The 20,601-nt window shown below is 39.9% G+C and overlaps 1 protein-coding gene across 2 annotated transcripts; it reads right to left on the bottom strand.

Annotated features, from left to right (window-relative positions):
• Window positions 1-4,995: 4,995 nt before the first annotated feature.
• SUB1 (SUB1 regulator of transcription) lies at window positions 4,996-20,011 on the bottom strand. Of its 2 annotated transcripts, none has more exons than XM_019450697.2 (5): window positions 19,889-20,011; window positions 17,364-17,436; window positions 14,906-15,028; window positions 9,937-10,045; window positions 4,996-8,005 (listed from the first exon to the last, which is right to left on the bottom strand). In XM_019450697.2, exons 2-5 carry the CDS (start codon window positions 17,433-17,435, stop codon window positions 7,926-7,928), a joined length of 384 nt encoding a protein of 127 aa, XP_019306242.1. In that variant the 5' UTR covers window position 17,436; window positions 19,889-20,011; the 3' UTR covers window positions 4,996-7,925. The 2 variants fall into 2 exon arrangements, with proteins under 2 accessions (XP_019306242.1, XP_053762884.1); XM_053906909.1 differs by lacking the exon at window positions 19,889-20,011 and adding an exon at window positions 19,687-19,808.
• Window positions 20,012-20,601: the final 590 nt, after the last annotated feature.

Raw genomic sequence — 20,601 nt, 5'->3', positions numbered from 1 at the left:
ACCTGGGAGGGAGGAGGGCAGCCAAGGAATAGTTATCTGACCTCTGTTCTCCCTCTCTCCAGTCTCCCAGTGAGGCTCTGTGCTGGCCAAACCCAGCCAGGAGCTGGAGAGCAGGGAACACTGTTTCTGTGTCCACCCAGGCCAGCCTGCAGGGCCGGAGTACGGAGTGGATCTCAGAGCACCAGAAGACACCCCACCTACGGTGAGCTAGAGAGCCTCGAGGTCCAATTTCTCTAGGCCCACTGAAACACTGGGTGGAGGGAAGAGTAAGGCCAAATCTCATGCAATCCCCTTCTTTTCCCCAGTATTGTCGTTACTAATTGTTTCCTATACTATCGCAAGGCCCAGGGTGCCTGGAAGCAGTAGAGACCAGGCCAAAAGGAAATTGTAGTCCGTATTACTCAAGAATAATTCAACACAGGGCCCCCGGCTGGCTCAGTTGATGGAGCGTGCAACTCTTGACCTCGGGATTGTGAGTTCAAGCCCCACGTTACGTATAGAGATGACTTAAAAATAAAATCTTAAGGGGCACCTGGATGGCTCAGTCAGTTGAGCATCCAACTTTGGCTCAGGTCATGATCTCAAGGTTCATGAGTTCGAGACCCTCATCAGGCCTACTACTGTCAGCCCAGAGCCCACTTCAGATCCTCTGTCCCCCTCTCTCTATCCCTCCCCCACGTGCGTGCTCTCTCTCTCTCCCTCTCAAAAATGAACATTTAAAAATAAAATCTTAAAAAAAAAAAAAAAGACTGGGTGGCTCAGTGGGTTAAATGTCTGACTCTTGACTTTGTAGAATCATGATTCTACAATTCATGAGATTGAGCCCTGTGTTGTGCTTTCAGCAAGGGGCCTGCTTGGGATTCTCTTTCCCTCCCTCTCTCTACCTCTACCCCCATCAAAATAAATAAACTGTAAAAAAAAAAAAAAAAAAAAAAAAAAGAATTCCACTTGCTTCTATTTTAGGAGTTCTGGCCAGGGGCAAAACCTAACCAGCGCAAACCAACACAGACTTTTTTGGGAGTTCAGCCTTGATTAAAGGGTGCAGCAAAGTCGATCTAATCCTAGCATGTGACTATGTGCTGGGGTGCAAGTGTGGACAACTGCCCTTCCTGCTGCTGCTGCTGGGAATGTGGTTTTAAGAAAATGAGCAAGATTCACTGGGTCAGACACTAATCCAAGTTTATGATGCTGGTGAAAATCAGGGCGACAGTTACTGTCACAGAGTTCACTGCAAAATCAATGAACCAAAAAAAGAATTCTGCCATTGTCCATGGTCTATACCACAGGAACATAGGTAAATTGGTCTCAGGAGTTAGCCAGATGTGGATTCAAATTCTGCTTCTGCCACTTACTGTGTCGCTTTGACCAAATCAACTATTCTCTGGAAACCTCAACTTCCGCTTGTACAGTAAGGAACAAGAGTACCTTCTCATGGAACAGACACTATTAAATGCGAAAATAAATAAAATACCCGCCACTAACCACACTTCTCCACCATGGCACTCAATGGGTGGTTGTTGTTACTAATCTTTACACTGGACAGTTAACTGTAAGGGATGTTTTACATAAACTTAGGAGGTAAACTCAGTGTTTCTTTCTTGAGATAAAATATTTCTAAATAGGAGTCTAACCCAAATTCTTTTCAATACTTCAATTCTTCCAGGAAAGAATTGTAAGTACTCTAGTTTCTTTTCTCCCCCTGGAGACTGCAAGGGTTGGAAAGGTTACAAACCCAGACTTCAATGCATTTTTTAAATCTCTTTCAGAGTCCTCAGACACCAGCCTGAGGGAGGCGGCTTTCTAAAGGAAGAGGCTCACCGAGGGCACTGCTTCTGACATCTCTTCACAGTGAGTAAGTTTCCTTGCTATTTAAAAATTTAAGAACCACTGTTCCAGGACTCTAATGCATTGAAAATGTTCTCAATTGTTTCTGAAAGCTTTCTCTGCCTACTAGTTAATGACTCTAGAATGGGCAAGAAGCATTTTCCCCCATATTCAGAAAAAAACAAGTCTTAGATCAAAAACAGATTTGTGAGTGCTTGGATACCAAAAGACCTTGGTTTCCAAGCAAAGAATTTTAAGGAAAATAAAGCTTCTGAAATTACTTCCCAATTAATAATATAAAGGGTTGGTCTTCAAACCTGACCACCAGGAAGGATTTTTGACCCTGGATCCAGGCTGAAACCCTCAAATTCCTCAAGATCTTCAGATTTCTACTATAAACCTTCCCACCCTTTCACCATTTTGTATCACTCAAGCACGAAGAAATGAAAATGTACTTTCTCCTTTATTATCTTCCAAGGCCAATGATGGTGAAGAGAGGAAAGAGAACTCATGCCTCAAAAATAATAAATGAGGGAGGCCCATGACAGGCCCATGCACCAAGCATGACCGCGGTGGCCCGCACGCACTGCTGGACAAGTTCATGCTCCAAACTTGAGCAGCTGAGCTGGAGTGAAAAGTGAGAACCAGGGGCGCCTGGGTGGCTCAGTCGGTTAAGTATCCAACTTCGGCTCAGGTCAAGATCTCATGGTCTGAGTTTGAGCCCCATGTCGGGCTCTGTGCTGTCCCTTCAGAGCCTGGAGCCTGCATTGGCTGCCTCTCTCTGCCCCTCCCCTACTCACGCTCTGTCTCTGTCTCTCAAAAAATAAACGTTTAAAAAAAAAAAAAAAAGAACCAAAACAATCATATTCATAGCAAAATGGAGTACATACATATTTTTTTCTTTAAAATTATTGAAAGGATTCATGGTTCAGGAAAGCACTTAGGAAGAAGTCACCAGAACCACAAAGGTCAACTTAAACATGCACTGAACACAGCCATACCTAGATGTCACACTGTTTCAGTCACACACAGCCTTCCCTTGACCCCACACCCTTCCACAGCCACCCTCTCATTTCTCCTTACCCTTCACAGCCAAGCTGCTGAGTCTCCACTCCCCATTCACCCAGCCTCAGTCTTCCCTGCCCTGGTCAACACCATCAACACTACCAGTGACCTACAAATTACATCTGCAGAAATGTCAAGGTTGTAAGTCAAGGAAAACCTGAAGAGCCATGTCAGAATGAAGACTAAAGGCACAACTATGAAATGGGTTGGAAGCTTTCTCTATGAAGACCTTATTCCAACAATCAGCAGAATCTGAATGGGCCTCTAGGCGAAGGGCTAAATGGCACACAGAACACGTAATGTATATGCCATTCTTCCAACAACTATGTATTTGGGGAGGGCGGCGAGAGGGAGCTAGAGGAGGAGCTATTAGAAGACGCTGTCTTATTTAGAAGAGGGACAAACTGGAACTTCACATCGCTTTCCAAGACACATGAGCGACTACATGCACAATTCTAGTGAAATTCTAGCATGGGTGGTAGGAGAAGCACTTTGCACACAGTGTTTTTGTTACCCTGGTATAGATATAGCATCCAACTGAGATTCAGAACACGTGTTTTTCCTAGTAGAGTGAAAGAAAGGAAGTGGCCTAAAATCCTTTCCAAGCTAAAATAAGTCACCCAAAAAGATAAACTATTTAAATTCAATCAAGAGCCCAAGAGTAAAATGAGAAAGAGTTGTGTATCCCTTTACTTAGAAACAATAGGCGATTGTTAATCTAGGGCTGAAATGGCTGTAAAACCAGGTCTGGGACAGTCTGAACTCTGTAAACGACTTAGGTAAAGTGAGTTGGAGAAAAGTCCTGTGTAGCAAGATCTTCTACTAAGATGGGCTGTCTTGGATGAACTGTTACACAGTAAATAATTCCATATGATTTTTTTTTAAGAGAGAGCATGTGAGCTGGGGAGAGGGACAGAGGAAGAGAGAATCTCAAGCAGACTCCACACTTAGTGTGGAGCCTGAGGTGGGGCTTGATCCCAGAACCCTGGAATCACAACCTGAGCCAAAACCAAGAGTCAGACGCTCAATCAACTGAGCCACCCAGGTGCCCCTTAAACCCATTTTTTAATCCCTTAACTCCCCTTTGAGCTATGCTACAAAACTGCAGTCAGTGATTAGCTGCATAAATTCCAAGTACTATTGATTTCTCCTTGACTGGATGGAGTATGTTTTACTAAAGAGCAAATTTACAGTCAATTAGGCGGAGCAAGAAGAGTCATGAGTAGTCTTCCATGATCTTCCTATCACTGTTTAAGTTCCCCTCGACAGAAATCTACACAATGAGATCTCAATACAAAACAAAGCAAAAGCACTAATCAAGAAGGAAAAAAGAGGGGCACCTGGTTAGCTCAGTCAGTTAAGCATCTGACTTTGGCTCAGATCATGATCTCGCCATTCTTGAGTTTGTGCCCCACATTGGGCTCATTGCTATCAGCGAGGAGCCCACTTCAGATCCTCTCTCTGTCTCCCTCTCTCTCCCTGCCCTTCCCCTGCTCTCTCAAAAATAAGTATTTTTTAAAAAAGAGGGGGGGAGATGCTTTCTAAACAAAAGTGTAAGTTTAAAGTACTCAAAGGAGTCCAGTAGGCAATACAGTTAAGTATACCAAGGAATAATTAGACTGCAAAACATTCATAAAGTTACAAAAAAGGCAGGGAGGAGCACCTGGGTCCGACCCTTGATTTTGGCTCAGGTCTTGATCTCACAGTTCATGAGATCCCCACATTGGGCTCTGTGTGGACAGCCTGGAGCCTACTTGGTATTTTCTCTCTCTTCTCTCACCCTCCCCACCATTTGTGCACTTTCTCAAAATAAATAAACTTTAAAAGAGAGAGAGAGAGAAAGAGAGAGAGAGAGGCTGTGTACACCTCAGTATTTGCATTTTCCCATCTGGATCAGAGAGATGGGAAAAACAGGCCCACTCCACCCCAACCTGCTTGGCCCATCCCGTCCCATCCCAGAGGTCCTCAGAAGATTTAACACGCTAAGGTGAATTCACATTCCAGAAGCATTCACACAGAAAGGCATTCTATTTGTTAACAAAATCCATTCAACAAATAACTAAGCCATTCATCTTTAGGTCTGTGAAACTGGGATGACACATAGGGCACATTTCTTATTTTTATTTCAACATTTAAAATATTCACAGATGGAGTATTGTATTCATTGACTCTCCATGGAAGATGTACCAAACAAAGCATACAGGTTATTCCACAATTACAAAATTACATATTTGTGACTATGTGAATGTTTACCCCTAGTCTTTATCTGGAAAATACCGCTTAAAAAAAGAAAAAAAAACTTTCAAGTTTTTCACTGGATTAATTTCCATAAAAAGTAAATAGCAAAGAATTTTAGGAGACACCAAAATATCAGCCAGTGCTTTTTTAAATTTTCAAACTTTTATAGTGCTCTTCTGACTTTTAAGTGTCAGGAACACCTAAGTAACACCCAATTCTTTCTCTTTTCCCCTCAATAGCCAAGCCAGGATGAACATACTTTTTTTCCTAAGTCTTTTTTCCTATGTAGAAATAGGTACATCACCACAGCAACTTGACTGGCTAATGAGGTAGGAGTATTCTTCAAAAGCATTTAAGAAGCAAAAGAGAATAATCAAATTATTAAGAGTTTTTCTTTTTTAGTGGTTTTCTTTAAAACACCAAGGGCATTGGAAATTGGTCAAATGCCACTCATACTTTAAAAGACAAAGAGGGAAAACCCCATTAGAAACACCCTGCTACAACTACACTCGGATCTGGCATTAATTAAATCCATTCTGGCATCACGAAGTAAGAAACTGCTGTCTCAAAATGCCAAGCTTTCTTCCTGGAAGAAACCTTACCAGGAAGAGAAGTTTAAACAGAAAACATCAGTCCCCTATCTTCTCTTTTCAGTACAGTTAATTGCTCTCTTCTTTTAAACCCAGTTCTCGTTTCCTGCACCCAAAAAAAGACAAATAATGTCTGTGTATTGCATATCCAGTAGTAGATTTAAATGAATTTAGCAGTCAACCTATCAAATTCTGCCAGGGAAACTCTCCTTACATGAAGGTTTTAATGACCTAATGCTATTCAGCTACAAAATGCCTAGGTAGTAGATTTCAGCACCACCTCTGTATCAGCAGATTGGTTCAAAATGCACATGGCACCCTGAATTCATACATACCTAGGAAATCTACCCATTACTCCTTCAACTACACCGAAATCAAAGCTCTGTGTTCTAACTACCCTTTCTTGTATACATATCTAGGAATACTTTATAAATTCACCCAATTAAGTTAATAGAACACATTTATATTCCCAAATAAGGGGAAGTTATCAATCAAGCATGATTTGTCTAAAATACCATTTTGAACACTTTTGGTACCTATTATTTGGATGCTAAAATACCAGAAGAGAGGATTTACTTCCCCAATTATGCACCTATTAGGGCTACTGCTAAAAACACTAAAAAATCATCTAAAAAATGTAAAAACAGACTTAGAACAGCTGCCAGAAAAAAAATTTAGTAACTGTATGTGTCCTGGCAGCTGGTTTTGAAATCAAGTCCTTGACAATTCTACTATAAAATGTTTTAGATGCGGTAATCAAAGTTGGTATAATAGTGCAACTCTCTGATATGGCAGTAAACCATTTAAGATTAGCTACCAAAAATACGTAATTTGTTAACAAGAATTTTTCACGTCTTTAAACGTTTCTTTTACCATTCCATTTAGAACTGTGTCCTATCAATGTGATCAAAATATCACGTGTTATCATTTAGCGTGAAGAGAATTCCTTCCTCTTCACTGCCACCTTCTTCAATTTCAGTTATAGCTCCTTTACATTCTTTACCTAAGGCACACCATGCCCTATTTATTGCTGCAAAGCCCCTGAAATTTGTGCCTCAATCTGGATCTGCTTCATCACTATGGTTCAGTGAAAATCACTTCAGAGTACCTGCTAAAACTTAACATTAAGTCTAGAATACTACTATCCGAGAGAGAAAACTGCAAAAGAACCAAGCCTACTAAGAAAAGGCCAGTAAGAATATGCTCTATCTACTCTTTCCTCCAAAAACTGACCACATTAGTATGACAGTAAAGCTCAGTGAGATCTCTGGCTATATATATACTCCATGTTACAAAATAAAATGTTAGGCCAATAAGCTTTCACAATTTTTATTAAATCCTAATCTAATATAACAGTATCTGATTTTATAGACATCATCCCATGGTGAACATGTTTAATAAGTGAAAGCAAATCAGACATCTAAGTCACTATTCTCTGCAGACTAAGCAGTAAGGTAACTACACAGAACGCTACAGGTAACGACATACACTTACTTGTTCAGTTTTCATACAAGCCATGTTTTTTATCAAACTATATCTCCTAATATTTAATACAGTAGAATTAGTGATTGTAGCTCTCATATAATATTTTAATTACAAGTACCTTATTGAGATAACTAACATTTTGACAGTTTCACTGACTTTCCAAATTAGAATATATTCAAGAAAAAGAGCAAAAAGTGAAATGAAAACTGAACATGACAAGTTACTAAAGGAAAATGAAGTAATAAAAAAAGGGAAAGTGAAGTATCACTGGGGTGGAAAAATACAACAAGTCTAGACATTGGGCTGGAAGAAAACAGATCAACTATGGATTTCACAAGTCAGAGTTTATAAATCCAATGCAATACAAATCCTTTTGAATGTAAAAGCCAAGTTGAAATTAACAGGTCTATAAACTGTTACTTTTGGCCTTAAACAGTACCAACTCCTTTGATCAAAAAAGGCCACAACAGTTAAGATTGTATTACTTGATTTTATTTTACACTAGGTGGCGGGCACAAAGCAATCCTCCTTAATAAAGTTGACAATTAGCTTCACTCAGAACATTTTTAATAATGCACATTAAAAAAAAATGTATTCATCTTACAAATTGTTCTGCAATCCAAATATACAATAGCTTGGAAAACAACGTTTAGAAAACAAAAGCCAATGTAAAAAGACAGATTAAAACAACTAGAACAGTACAGGTTTTATATGGCTCTGATTTTACAGTTTTCTTACTGCATCATCAATGTCAGAAATCTGTTCCTTCAGCTGGCTCCATTGCTCAGGATTTAAAGAAATACCTAAAACAAAGTTTTAAAAATTAAAAGTTGAAACTCTATTTATGCTTTCTTGATGATTTTCATACTTACAACTAAAATACTGCTTTATCAACAGCTGTCACTTTGAAAGGCACAATGGAACCATACCAAGAGTCAAATCTCTTAATTTGTTAATTACATATTCATAACAATTACCTGAACCAAGACCAGTCTTATATCTAGTTTTACTTCCAACACTGTATCCTGCACAATACTTACTATACCCTGTGAGAACAAATGATTTGAAGATGCATCTCACAAGCTAATTTGCTAGTTTGTAAACTAGCAGGCTAAGTGGCCAGGTCCAGATTTCGTATGTGACACTCCATTTCTATATCCAGTTGGTTCCAACATTTGCTCAAATTTTTACAGGAACTCAAGGTGAATGACTTTGTGCTGAGTTATTCCAGAAACCTTCATTTCACTTTGGAAAAATTCCTGGGACGTGACCCACACAGGACTTCTCAGAATGTACGTACTGATTAAAAATGCATTCTGCAATCATGCTGTCAGGGTTCTATCACTGCCTCCCAATCACTAATGTCACCTTAAAAAACTGTCATTACCTCTGAGTCTCGGTCTCACCAGTAAAATGGTATTTACACCTCAAAGGGGTGTTGAGAACCAATACATTAGTTAATCTGAATAAAAAGCTAAGTGTATCACATGACACATAAGTGAACACTTAAAATGTTAGTTAATAACATGTCTTTTCTATTTAAGATGTAAGACTATGAACAGAAAGTATTTTGAACTTGGAACTTCCAATGTTCTAATACTTGACCCATGTAAATAGAGAAATAAACTAGAATTGGAAGAATGAGTGTATTTTTCAGAAAACTGCTGGGAGGCCATGAAATTGTGAGGAAGGCAGAAGAACATAATGCATCAACACCTTGGAAAGACTTTAAGCTGATCAAATTATTTCAGTAAATGTTTGCAGAAACAAGAAATGTGGCATTGCCCACAATGAAAAAACCTGAATGAGGCAGAAAACGACCTGAACAAGAAAATGTTAAAGGGTATGAAAACAAACGTTAGGTTTAGTAAACCCAAAACCCACATGAAGCAAACAAGCAGTACCTTCAAAATGACAAACAGGCAGAGTAGAAGATAAAGAGGCCTTTATTATTAGCTAAGGATCAACCTAAAGCAGCTAACTACCAAAATATAGGAATTTATGCTAATCCATAAATGTTCTCTAGCTATAAATCTGGTGAAAAAATCCAGTATGCTTCTATGATGCTGATATGCTTGGGATGGGATGCAGCATAAATGGAAAGAGGACAAAGACCCAGTAAAAGGATCCCACCCACCCCCCCCACCCCGTTAAAGAATATCCTTTAGAAGATGAACCAAAAGGAAACACTATAAACCAGAATTTTTCATTCCAATTTTTACAACTTCTCAGATAGTGCCTACTACTTAAGAATTCAGATAAACTTTTTTTTTTTTTTTAAAGTTACACCCAAGCAAGGGCACATGGGCGGCTCAGTCGATTAAGCATCCAACTTCACAGGTCATGATCTTGCAGTTTGAAAGTTCGAGCCCCGCATCAGGCTCTCTGCTGTCAGCACGGATCCCATTTTGGATCCTCTGTCTCCCTCTCTCTCTGCCCCTCCCCCACTCAAAAATAAACAAACATTAAAAAAAAAAAAAAAATAGCCAAACAAATTAGCAGCCAAATGAAATGATATTAGGGGTATTCTTTCTTCTGGGTTTTATTCCAACAATTATTTAAGACAGGTGACTGAAGGAAGTGTCATGTCCAAAAAGACTACAGAACACTCAACTGAATGAAGATCCTCCCAATGCACTGCAAACATTATTTCAATTTCAAGTAAGATACGTTACTTAGATAATTTTTAGTTCAGTCCTAATATCAGGACCAAATTCGGGAAATTAAATCTCACCTTTTCTTCCTGGTTTCATTTCACCTTCCGGATCCATCCAATATTCTCTAATATCAATTAGGACTTTCCCTTTAAAGTCTCGAACACTGACATACCTCATTTTCCCAATCTGCCAAAGAAAAAAAAACATAGAAGGGTATTCAAGAGTGATGTCCATATTTATATTTACTACTATTCTGAATATCGAAACTACAACCAAAGGAAATGTCACTGAAAAAATCTTTCTTAAAAAGACGGAATTAAATGAAGCACATCTGACCCTTCCAATCATTTTCACATTAAAGGAATCATTAGTAAAACAGAGGAACACTATGGAAAATGGTATGGAGATGCCTCAAAAAAATTAAAAACAGAACTAATACATGATCTAGCAATGATCCAGGAGCCACACTTCTGGGTGTGTACCTAAAAGAAATAAAAGCAAGGTCTTGAGAAGATATTTATTTGTACCCCCATGTTCACAGCAGCATTACTCACAGCACCCCAAAGATGGAGGCAACCTAAATGTTGACATAAACAAAATGTGTTATATACATACAATGGAGTATTAGCCTTAAAAAAAGGAAATCCTAGGGGCACCTGGGTGGCTCAGTCAGTTAAGTGTCTGACTCTTGATTTCGACTCAGATCATGATCTCGTGGTTTGTGGGATCAAGCCCCACATCAGGCTCCACGCTGACAGCACGGAGCCTGCTTGGGATTCTCTCTCCCTCTCTCTCTCTCAAAATAAATAGACAAACATTAAAAAAAAAAAAGATTTTCTCTCCCTCTGCCCCTCCCTGCTCACACTCTCATAAATAAATAAATAAATAAACAAACAAACAAGAAATCCTGTCACATGCTACAACACAGATGAACCTTGCTGACATATGCTAAGTGAAAGAAACCACTCGTAGAAAGATACATACTATATGATTCCACTTATAAGAAATGCCTAGACTAGTCAGATTCAGAGAGACAAAAAGTAGAATGGTGGTTATCAGGGCCTGGGGAGGGGGTAAAGGGGAGTTGTTATTTAAGTTTTGCAAAATGAAAAGTTCTGGAGATCTGTTTCACAATAATATAAACATACTTAACACTACTGTATGCTTAAAAATGGTTAAAATAGCAAATTCTATGTAAAGTGTTTTTGATTTTTTACCACAATAAAAATCATTAGAAAGCAAAGTTTTGCAGTACAAACTACAACCAGTAGGAATCCATAGACTCCACCAGCAATACACCATTCTAAGAATCCAGAGATCCGGTCAATAGTAACATGAGAAAGCTTTTCCTTTTAGACATTCATTTCAAATAACATCTTTAATACACTTCACCCATAGTCTCAAAGTAAGAACTTAAAACTGCCCACAGAAAACTATTTTTCAAAAACCTTACACTGTGCTTAACAAACTACAAAGGAAAACAATTTACTCAAAGTGTCTGTAAGCACTTTCCAGGATGTCTTACACTGCTGTAATATACTATCTAGCACTTAAACTAAGAAGTCACACTTTCTGATCAAAACTTTTAACACCTGCCCATCTCTTACTCATTCTGAAACTACTCTTCAGGCTTACTGACTAAAAACCAGCTATGATTTTTGTGCTTACATCAACATGTAAAGATCTGGGGTTCGGTTATGCTCCTTTCCCTTCGAACCAGGGCCCCTTGATTATTAAATAATCCTTTTCACGGGGATACAAGTTATTACTGGAGTAGAATCACAGCTGTGCTGACCCAGTACATATTAATGGCTTCCATCTTGCCTATGTCCTTTTAGACTGCTTTTTCTGGTCTCAGCTAGGTCTTGTGCATTTTCCTTTAGTTTTCCATTTTCAGGTTACGTTTCTTGTCCTGCTGGTATACCCCTAATTCCAGGGCATGCCCCATGCTTTATGGAGAAATGAAGTGCACTGGGTACGGGTTAAGTGCCTTCAAATCTTTCTTCTCTGCACTCACATCATATCAGTTAACTTTCTTTACTTTTTCTATCCCGTTTCTTTCATACACGTTCTTTCCCATTTCACTGGCTTCATACCTACCATTTCCTAACATGCTCATTCCCCTCTTCTAGAAAACATTTTCCCTAACCTGCATTTTGTAAACTTTCTCCGTGTTTCCCTCTTCCATTTATTGCTAAATTTTGAAAGGAGAGGAATACTGTTTCTACTAATTAAATTCCCACTGCCTACACTAAATTAGTCACCAGTGATCTTATGGTCACTTTTAATGGCTTATTTTTTAGTCAGTCTTCTTGAAACCCCCTAGTGCCTATCATACTGGGTTCTTAGTAAACTGTTTTATTGGATAAATTAGATAAGGCCAGAATAATTCTCGTAGTGGAACTGTTCGCTGGGACTTACAATACTGATTTAATAACTCTAAGAATATCTCCATGGGGGGGAGAAATTAGTTCAACCTCTATCTCACACCATACACAGAAAAACTAAACTAATTCTACATGGATCACAGACCTAAACGTGAGGGTTAAAACTATAAAAGTTCTAGGAAAAAAAAAATTTCAAATAAAATATTAATAAAATTGTCAAACCATTATTGTAAGTAAAAATGAAGTTCTCATTTTTTATTTATATAACCAATGTACTCTACTGTGCTCTTAAGCCAATTAAAATTCAGTATTATCACCAAAATATTTTTCTATGGCCAAATTACCATTTCAAAGAAAAACCTATAACAGCAACAAAATTAAAGATTATCTTGTAGAATGCCTGTCACTACTAAGGTCTGTGAAAAGTCACTTTGAAAATAAAATATATAGTTCCTCCTAGAGAAACCAAGAGGCGCTTTCAAAAGAGTGAGGAATCTTACAGCTTTATGAGGCTCAGGAAGCTTTCCAAATGAGGTTTTAAAAACTGAACCCACTTTTTTTGATGAGATAACCACCCCCTAAAAATAGATGTGGTTTTCCCCAAACTGCTCTAACATAATAAAATCTCTAAATGTGGATCCTGTTTCTTCAAAAGACAAGATAAAATCCATTAAAATGCTACAGATGTTTTCATTAAACAGACAAAGGCAGGCAAACGGTAAACAAGAACTGATCAGAGAAAGCCCAAGATAGATAGTTGCCCAAATCCTCGAAAGTTTTTACCTCTATTGCAAACATTAAGTTAAAATATTCCAATGCAGCACTTCATTCTCCACAAGAAGAAAGTCCATTCTCTACAAGAAGGTCTATGAAAGGACGGGATGCTTCTCTTGCAGATTCCACATTTCATTCTGACCCTTAAGGAAACTTCCCACAGCACTTAGAATAAAACCCAAAGAGTGCAAGACCTGGTCCTTCACCCTCGTTACCAACCAGATCTATCTACATTCTCAACCAGGTTTCCTAGGCTCCAGCCACAAAATATTTGCACAAGCCTCTCTACTTTAGAAAGGATTCCCTCTCTCATATATTTCATGACTGGCTCCTCCTTTACGTCTTAAGCTTCAAATGTCACTTCTTTAGAGAGAGATTCCCAGAGCACCTTCTCTCTCATAATAACCTACCCTTTTATTTCTCAGCCCTTAACATAACTTATATACATACATATACATATATATGTATGTTTATTAGTATAATATTTATCCCTATAAATTCCACAAAACCAGAGACCATGTCTACTGGGACCATTACTGCTTACCCAGAACTTAGCAAGGCCTGATGTACAGGAGGCATTCAAAAAAACAAACAAAAAACAGCATTCAAACTTAAAGAAATGAGGGCCCTTTCATAATTCTTCCTTACATATACTGACTTATGTTTTCTATCAAAGTAGTCTGCTCCCCTAAGCTATAGGCAAATCAGAAGACTAAAACCTATAACTAATCCATCTGCATTTTGTCTAAATTTTTAATATTTTTTAACAAAAAATGTATACATTTAAGGTGTACCACATGAAGATGTGATCTATTCATAGTGAAATGATTACTAGTCAAGATAATTAACATATTTCAGTTACCATTTTCTGTGTGATCAGTGCACCTGAAACCTCTTTTAGCATATTCCATATTCAATACAGTAGTAAGTATAACCATCATGTGTCTATTTTCATCCACACACATAACTAGGCAAAAAGTGAGTAAAAATATCCAACTTCTATTTTCCTATTCTAACCTTAATCCTGGCACTGTCTTTCAAGGCCATCAGTAAATTCAAAATATATACCTATTTTACCTGTAAAGAACTTATCAAAGTCAACACCCAAACAATAAATAATCCAGTGAAGCAATGGGCAGAAGACACGAATAGACATTTCTCCAAAGAAGAACCAGATGGTTAACAGACACATGCAAAGATGCTCCACATCACTCATCATCAGGGAAATACAAATCAAAACCACAATGAGATACCACCTCACACCAGTCAGAATGGCTAAAATTAACAACTCAAGGATGCCTGGGTGGCTCAGTTGGTTAAGTGTTCGACTCTTGGTTTCAGCTTGGGTCATGACCTCACAGGTTCATGACATCAAGCCCTGCATTCAAACTGCTTCCTAAATGTGCAGTTCTCAATCTGTTTCTGAATGCCTAGAACTTTAAAATCTTTTTTTTTTCTATGTTTATTTTTTGGGGGGGGGGGGGGAGGGAGGGAGGGAGGGAGAGGGAGAGGGAGAGAGAAAATCTGAAGCAGGCTCCAGACTCTGAGCTGTCAGCACAGACGCAGGGCTCAAACTCATGAACTGTGAGATCATGACCTGAGCTGAAGTCAGACGCTTAACCAACTGAGCCACCCAGGAGCCCCTGGATGTCTATAATTTTAAATTCACTGTTTTACACTTAGCCAAACCACAAGTTTCTAGACTTTAACAATAATCTAGCAGCATATAAATTACTTTCATTTCTACAAACTTGCTCTTACATTTCAACGAATATAAGATGATTATAAGAAACATTAAAAATTATTATGCAGGATCAGATTATAGTACTTTCAACATTCATCAGATCAAGCCAGATAATAATTCCTCTGGATCTAAGGAAATTACCTGAAACATGTTATCATCTCTGCTGCTGCTACTCTGCTTAGAGGATGACAGGGCTCTTGAAGTCTCACCGGTCTTTTGCTTCTTTACAGGTTTTTCTGGAGTAACCTGCTTTTTCCGCTTTAACTTGAAAGAAAAACAAGAATAATGGTTAAAATCTGCATACATAAGAATAAAACACATTTCAGGTTCAAACACTTCCTGACTCCTTAGGACTTAAACGATCAGAGGACTACATTTATTCATTAAAAAAAGAATCCTAAAAACACACACAGGCAAGTTTCACTTGACAAGAGAACTATGGAATTAACCTAATATCTAACACAGTGTCTTCAAAATGTGTTCCCAAGAGCCCAAAAGTCACTTCAGGCATCAAAGAGGTAATAACCAGAGAAACAACTCTTTGATAGACCAGATACGCACATCAGATTTCTCTGGGAAGAGAATAAACTTTTAGAAACCACGAGTCTATTAAAGTTAGTCAGCTACTAATTTTTTTTACAAAGGAAATATATTAATTCGTAAGAATACAACCAACTTATTCCAATCTAGGATATGTTATTCATGCGCTGCCTATTCCAAAAGGGACTTAAATTGACTTTGAAAATTATGAGTACATGTAGCACCTGGGTAGCTCAGTCAGTTAAAGCATCTGACTCTTGATTTCAGCTCAGGCCATGATCTCACATTTCATGGGATCGAGCCCCGAGATGGGTTCCACGCTGAGCATGGAGACTGCTCGGGATTCTCTCTCTCCCTCTCTCTGCCCCTCCCCTGCTCATGCACATATGTGCGCACTCTCTCTCTCAAAATAAACAAATAAATAAGCTTTTAAAAAAAAGAAAGAAAAATTTATGAGTACACAAACCTAAGAAAGCTATTTCGTACTGAGCATTAGAAGTCAACAATTCAAGAACTTCCTCATCAGAAAAAAAAATCACCAAAGGTGGACAGCAATGTGCTTAGACTACTATTCAAAATCAAAACAACGTTTTAAATTAAACAGCATTATTGTAAAAACTTTTTATATAGCCTGGTTCTTAAAATGAGCTAACGCCTATGAAAACTAGTGGAGTTCCCAACCTAAACAGCAGAGGGCAGTCGTGTTCCTTTTAGTGGAAAGTACAAACTGACTTGTCTTACTAAATTAGATGAAACTAGATAAAATATAATGTTACGTACGCATATAACTGAAAAAGTGAATTCATTTAATTTTTTTTAAGCTTATTTCTAAGAGAGCATGAGCGGGAAGGAGCAGAGATGGAGACACAGAATCTGAAGCAGGCTCCAGGCTCCAAGCGGTCAGCACAGAGCGCAACCAACGGCTCGAACCCTGCGAGATCACAACCTGAGCCGAAGTTGGACACTCAACTGAGCCACCCAGGTGCCCCAAAAGTGAATGTATTTAATTTAAGTGCTTACAGGATTAAGAATACAATTTGGGACAAATGGCAAATATCAATTCAGCTCAATAAGCAGAAAGTGATTATTCTTTGTATCAGGGTCTGGATACTCCCCAGGGATTGGCACATGCCCGGCACATAAACACTCAATAAAAATTTGCTAAATGAACATAATCAAATGCCATACCAAACGCAAATAAGAATTTAAGACATATTTCCTTCTGCAGTACAGCTATGTATGCTCTTTGAGGCTTCATTTCAACCTTTACGTGATATATTCTTTATTTCCCTAAAGATCCATCTTCTCCAAGATTCTCCCATAAGCTCTTTTAACTAACACTGTCAACTAAACTCAGAGACATAATTATGTAAGCTTCTAGGAAATAAAAAGTTCTGCATGGAAGGAAGCTCGGACTACAATGTGAGCTGCTCAGGTAAGCAGAATGCACAGCTTCCAGCACAGGTGTCAACTAATGTAGAAAAAGCCTGTTGTCAAAATGGGTTATTTCACGTTAGCTTTGCTGGGTGTTGATTTCACTAAAAGGAGGAGACCAGAGTAAATAACATTCTAACTTAACATGTACCAAGCCTACATTTGAAGTAATCCTAGTGGGCTGGATAAACATCAGTGGCCAAGGACACTGTCAAAATTGACACCTGCATTCAGAGTTCAGGTAATTTAGTTCAACTACAACACACAATACCTACAGATTAGGCAGATTTCCAAATAAAGCAAATAGCGGCTTTGGCCTATTTCTAATGCTATTCCCCCTAGGGAATAAAGTGGTGGTTCTGCAGAGTTAGTGTTCCTAGAAGTCCTCAATGGGAGACTTGTTCAGGTCCAAACACTTGCTCAAGTCTGATTTAGGGGCCAGGAGTGTGCATGAACAAGTACCCTAGGCACTTTGGTCAAGTGGTCCCAGAACCATTTGCACTTTCAGAAACACCCGTCCAAGCTCTCTTTTTACGATTCTGATATGCCTTGCTGTCCTATAGAACTGGATGTGGGCAATACTGCTGAATTAAGTATCACAGAAATGACTTGCATTAATAGTCACCTTTTTGTCAACCTCACTGTCAGAATCACTGCCGGAAGAGCTTGAAGAAACAAGTTCCTTTGACTTAGGCATTCTGCAAGACAAATACATTATATAATTAACAAATTATTCGATTACCTCCAGCTTAATCTCTCCCAAGCAAAAATTTAAGAAGTTCCATGGTTCTATCATTTTGTGGTACTGGAATTGTGACGCGAAGCACAATGCTAGAAGTTATACTCTTAATCTATGCTCTTCTGAGTTGAAAATAACACCCAGAACCCAGCAAGGAGAAAGAAGTAAAATGTCACACACCTCTCATACTCCTACACCTCTTTCTCAAAGCCACTGGGTCTTTTTATACTGCATTTTAGAGAGGTTAGAGGTTTATGGGTAGGATAAATTGCAAGAAGGCAGGTGACAGCAATCTGCTAAAACCAGGAAGTAGGAGTATCCTCAATACGGCTTTATATTTCTCACTCATGAGATCTAACGGAATTATCCACCCAACATGGAGAAGAGCTGCACTATACAGATGTCAATAGCTAATTCACTCGCCAGTATAATCCTATTTTTTCACATTTTGTGTATGTCCTTCATGCTCTCTGGCTTTTTGACCATGCCATCAAAATAACAAGCACCTATTCAGAGTTCACAAAGTTATACGTAATTTTTACAATTCATTACATTTTACACTGATTTTTTTCTCTGGAATATAACTAAATTCTGAAGAATCTGCTTATGGGAGGGGCAACACCTTTTCTCAAATCCCTACTATGGCCCTAGTTCCCCAGAGGTATATACATAGGCCAATCCCTTGCTTTCAAGTGGAGGTTTACTGAGCACAGCCAGACAGAGGGCCTTGTTTCTCTACTTTTGCAGTGATTAAAAAAAAAAAGAAAGAAAAGAAAAAAAAGCTAAAGCCCAAATTTCAAGGAATTCCAAGGCATGCTGTACTTCTTTTCAAGGCACTTTATAAAACCAAGTGGTAAACCACTTATTAAAAAATCTTTTGCTTTCTATCCAAAAAGGATGGGTCCTATTAATTTTTGTATAACCTAAAGGCCCCAATATATACAACAAAGTCTGTTAAATGTTGAATAAAGGAAAAAAGACCTCATTTTCTCCTCAAAATATCATAATCAAGCTCTCTAGACTAAACCTGTCTCTACACTGACATTGAATGTATTCCACAATAGGAGGTCAAGGTAAAAGAAGTGGGCCATCCATTCCAATTCTAGCCACTAATTTCAAAAAGCTCAAACAAACCCAACTGGTAATTTCCTGATGAGAAGAGGAAACTCAGGTGGAACCAACAAGGTTCTGAACCATGTTTTATGTACTAATCCTGTTACTGCCTCCATTTTACATCCTAAACTCCAAAATCAATTTAAGTTTTTTTTTATGCTAGCAGCTAATAATGCCAAGAAACATTTTTTTAAAGGTAATTAAATTGAACATAACCTATTTTTTCACTTTGAAATAATCAAGCATAACTATACGGTCTATTAATAAAAGCTGCGGGGGGGGGGGGAGGGGGAGGGCTAAGATCATTTCAAAGAATGACCTCGTAATTAATCCAAATTAGAAGCCCATTCAACAAAAAAACAAGATAATGGTAACTAAGGCCACTTTGAACTTTTGACAAAATATATTTTTACGTAAAAAAAAGGCAGGCTAGTAATTCAGGCAGGTGGTATTAAAATGCTAGTGTAGAATATATACAAAACGCAACTGAAAAAACGAATCTTCATTCTCTGATGATGGCGTGGAGGACTAGAAAAGACGAGGTGAAAATAAACGTAGACTAAAAGGCACACGAATTCGGTACTACACGAGGGTGATGAGCACCAACACGGGGAAAGGGGGTTGCGCGACACCAGGAAACTGCTGGAACCCTGGGGCTGGCAACGGCTGGGGCGGGGGGAGACAGGTTGGTCGGAGGGGGCGTGGGAGGCGGCGAAGTGCGGAGGAGACCGTATGGGAAGAGGAGGGACTTGCACCAAGCGCCATTTTCTTCTCTCGAAGCATTACCTACCCCCAGCATACCAGTCGTCCTTCCCCCGCAGCCCTCCTCCGACGGGGTCCGCTCTCTCCCTCCCCTAGACAGCCCCCCCCCCCCCTGGGAGTCACGGTGAGAGCCCCAGCAAAGCCTTGAGGAAAAGCAGGCTCCGCACGCGCCCCCGCTGTGGCCCGGGCCGCCGCTGCATTGTCCCGGGGGCGCCCCGGCCCCCTCCCCAAAGCTCCCCGCCCCCCGCCCGGCCGCACCCCGCCGCCCGGGGCCGCAGCTCTCGCCGCGCCCGAGCCATTCCCGGGAGCCAGCTTCTGGCGCGGAATGGCCTACAGCGCATGGGGCGCAGGGTCGGCGAAGGAGGAGGTCCAGGGAGGCCAAGGCGGGGAAAGGGGAGGTCTGGCAGCGCCGCCATTTCCCGCGGCCGTCGCCGGCGAGCGGTGTAGAGGCCGCAAACAGCTCGCGGCCCCGCCGGGAGGGTGGGGATCGGCCGGGCAGGGACTCGAAGGGTGGGGGCGGGGCCCCCAACACTCACGCTCCGCTCTTGCAGCCGAACAGCCCTCTGCTCGCTCGCTTGCAACTGACAGAGAACCGGAAGTGACGAAAGCGAGGAGCTGCCGGCCCCGCCCCTCTGGGACTGCGTACACGTGATGGGGCGTGGCTTCCTCGCCGAAACCAACAGCGAGACCCTTTCCAGGGCCTTAAAGGGACCGTCCTCGTGCTGAGCCAGTGCCTTGAAAGTGAAATGCAGCGGAGATTGAGCCTGACCTGTGAGTGTGAATGAGGGCACGAATAAAACACGAATGACAACCATCGAACTTTGCCCTTAATTCCATAAGTGTTTCTTGTACTAAAGTGAAGTGTCCATACTGAATAAGCCCATTTTCCCACAAATGGTCCTTACCCCACCCCCCCCTACCTTCCGCAGTTTTTCGCTGGTAAAATCCAAAGGAAGGAAACCAAAGTGTCACACATTTAATTCTGGAAAGTGCAAGAAATCTTTACAGAAGTCCTTGGCCACGCTTATCCTTAAACTGAAGTCTTGGAGGTAGTTCACGGAAGACAGGAGAAATCCATATTACAAGCAGGAACATGGCCAATAGATTTACAGTTAATAAATGCCTGCTATAGCCAAGAATATATATAGGGGTGCCTGGGTGGCTCAGTTGGTTAAGAGCCTGACTCATGATTTCAGATCAGGTCATGATCTCACAGTTGATGAGTTCCAGCCCCCATTGGGCTCAGCAC

This window comes from Panthera pardus, unplaced genomic scaffold (assembly GCF_024362965.1).
Source record: "Panthera pardus isolate Hobbes unplaced genomic scaffold, ASM2436296v1 HiC_scaffold_2, whole genome shotgun sequence".
In the NCBI taxonomy this organism is placed as follows: Eukaryota; Metazoa; Chordata; class Mammalia; order Carnivora; family Felidae; genus Panthera; species Panthera pardus.
This window is presented reverse-complemented; position numbering and strand designations above follow the sequence as displayed.

Bases quoted from the DNA above. Each gene is read 5' to 3' on its own strand.
- SUB1 (XM_019450697.2), bottom strand. From the start codon at position 17,435: ATGCCTAAGTCAAAGGAACTTGTTTCTTCAAGCTCTTCCGGCAGTGAT. The intron at 15,029-17,363 runs GTGACTATTAAT...TTTTCTTTCAAG, and splicing joins ACAGTGAGGTTGACAAAAAG to TTAAAGCGGAAAAAGCAGGT. The intron at 8,006-9,936 runs GTGAGATTTAAT...ACTTTGTTTTAG, and splicing joins AATGAAACCAGGAAGAAAAG to GTATTTCTTTAAATCCTGAG.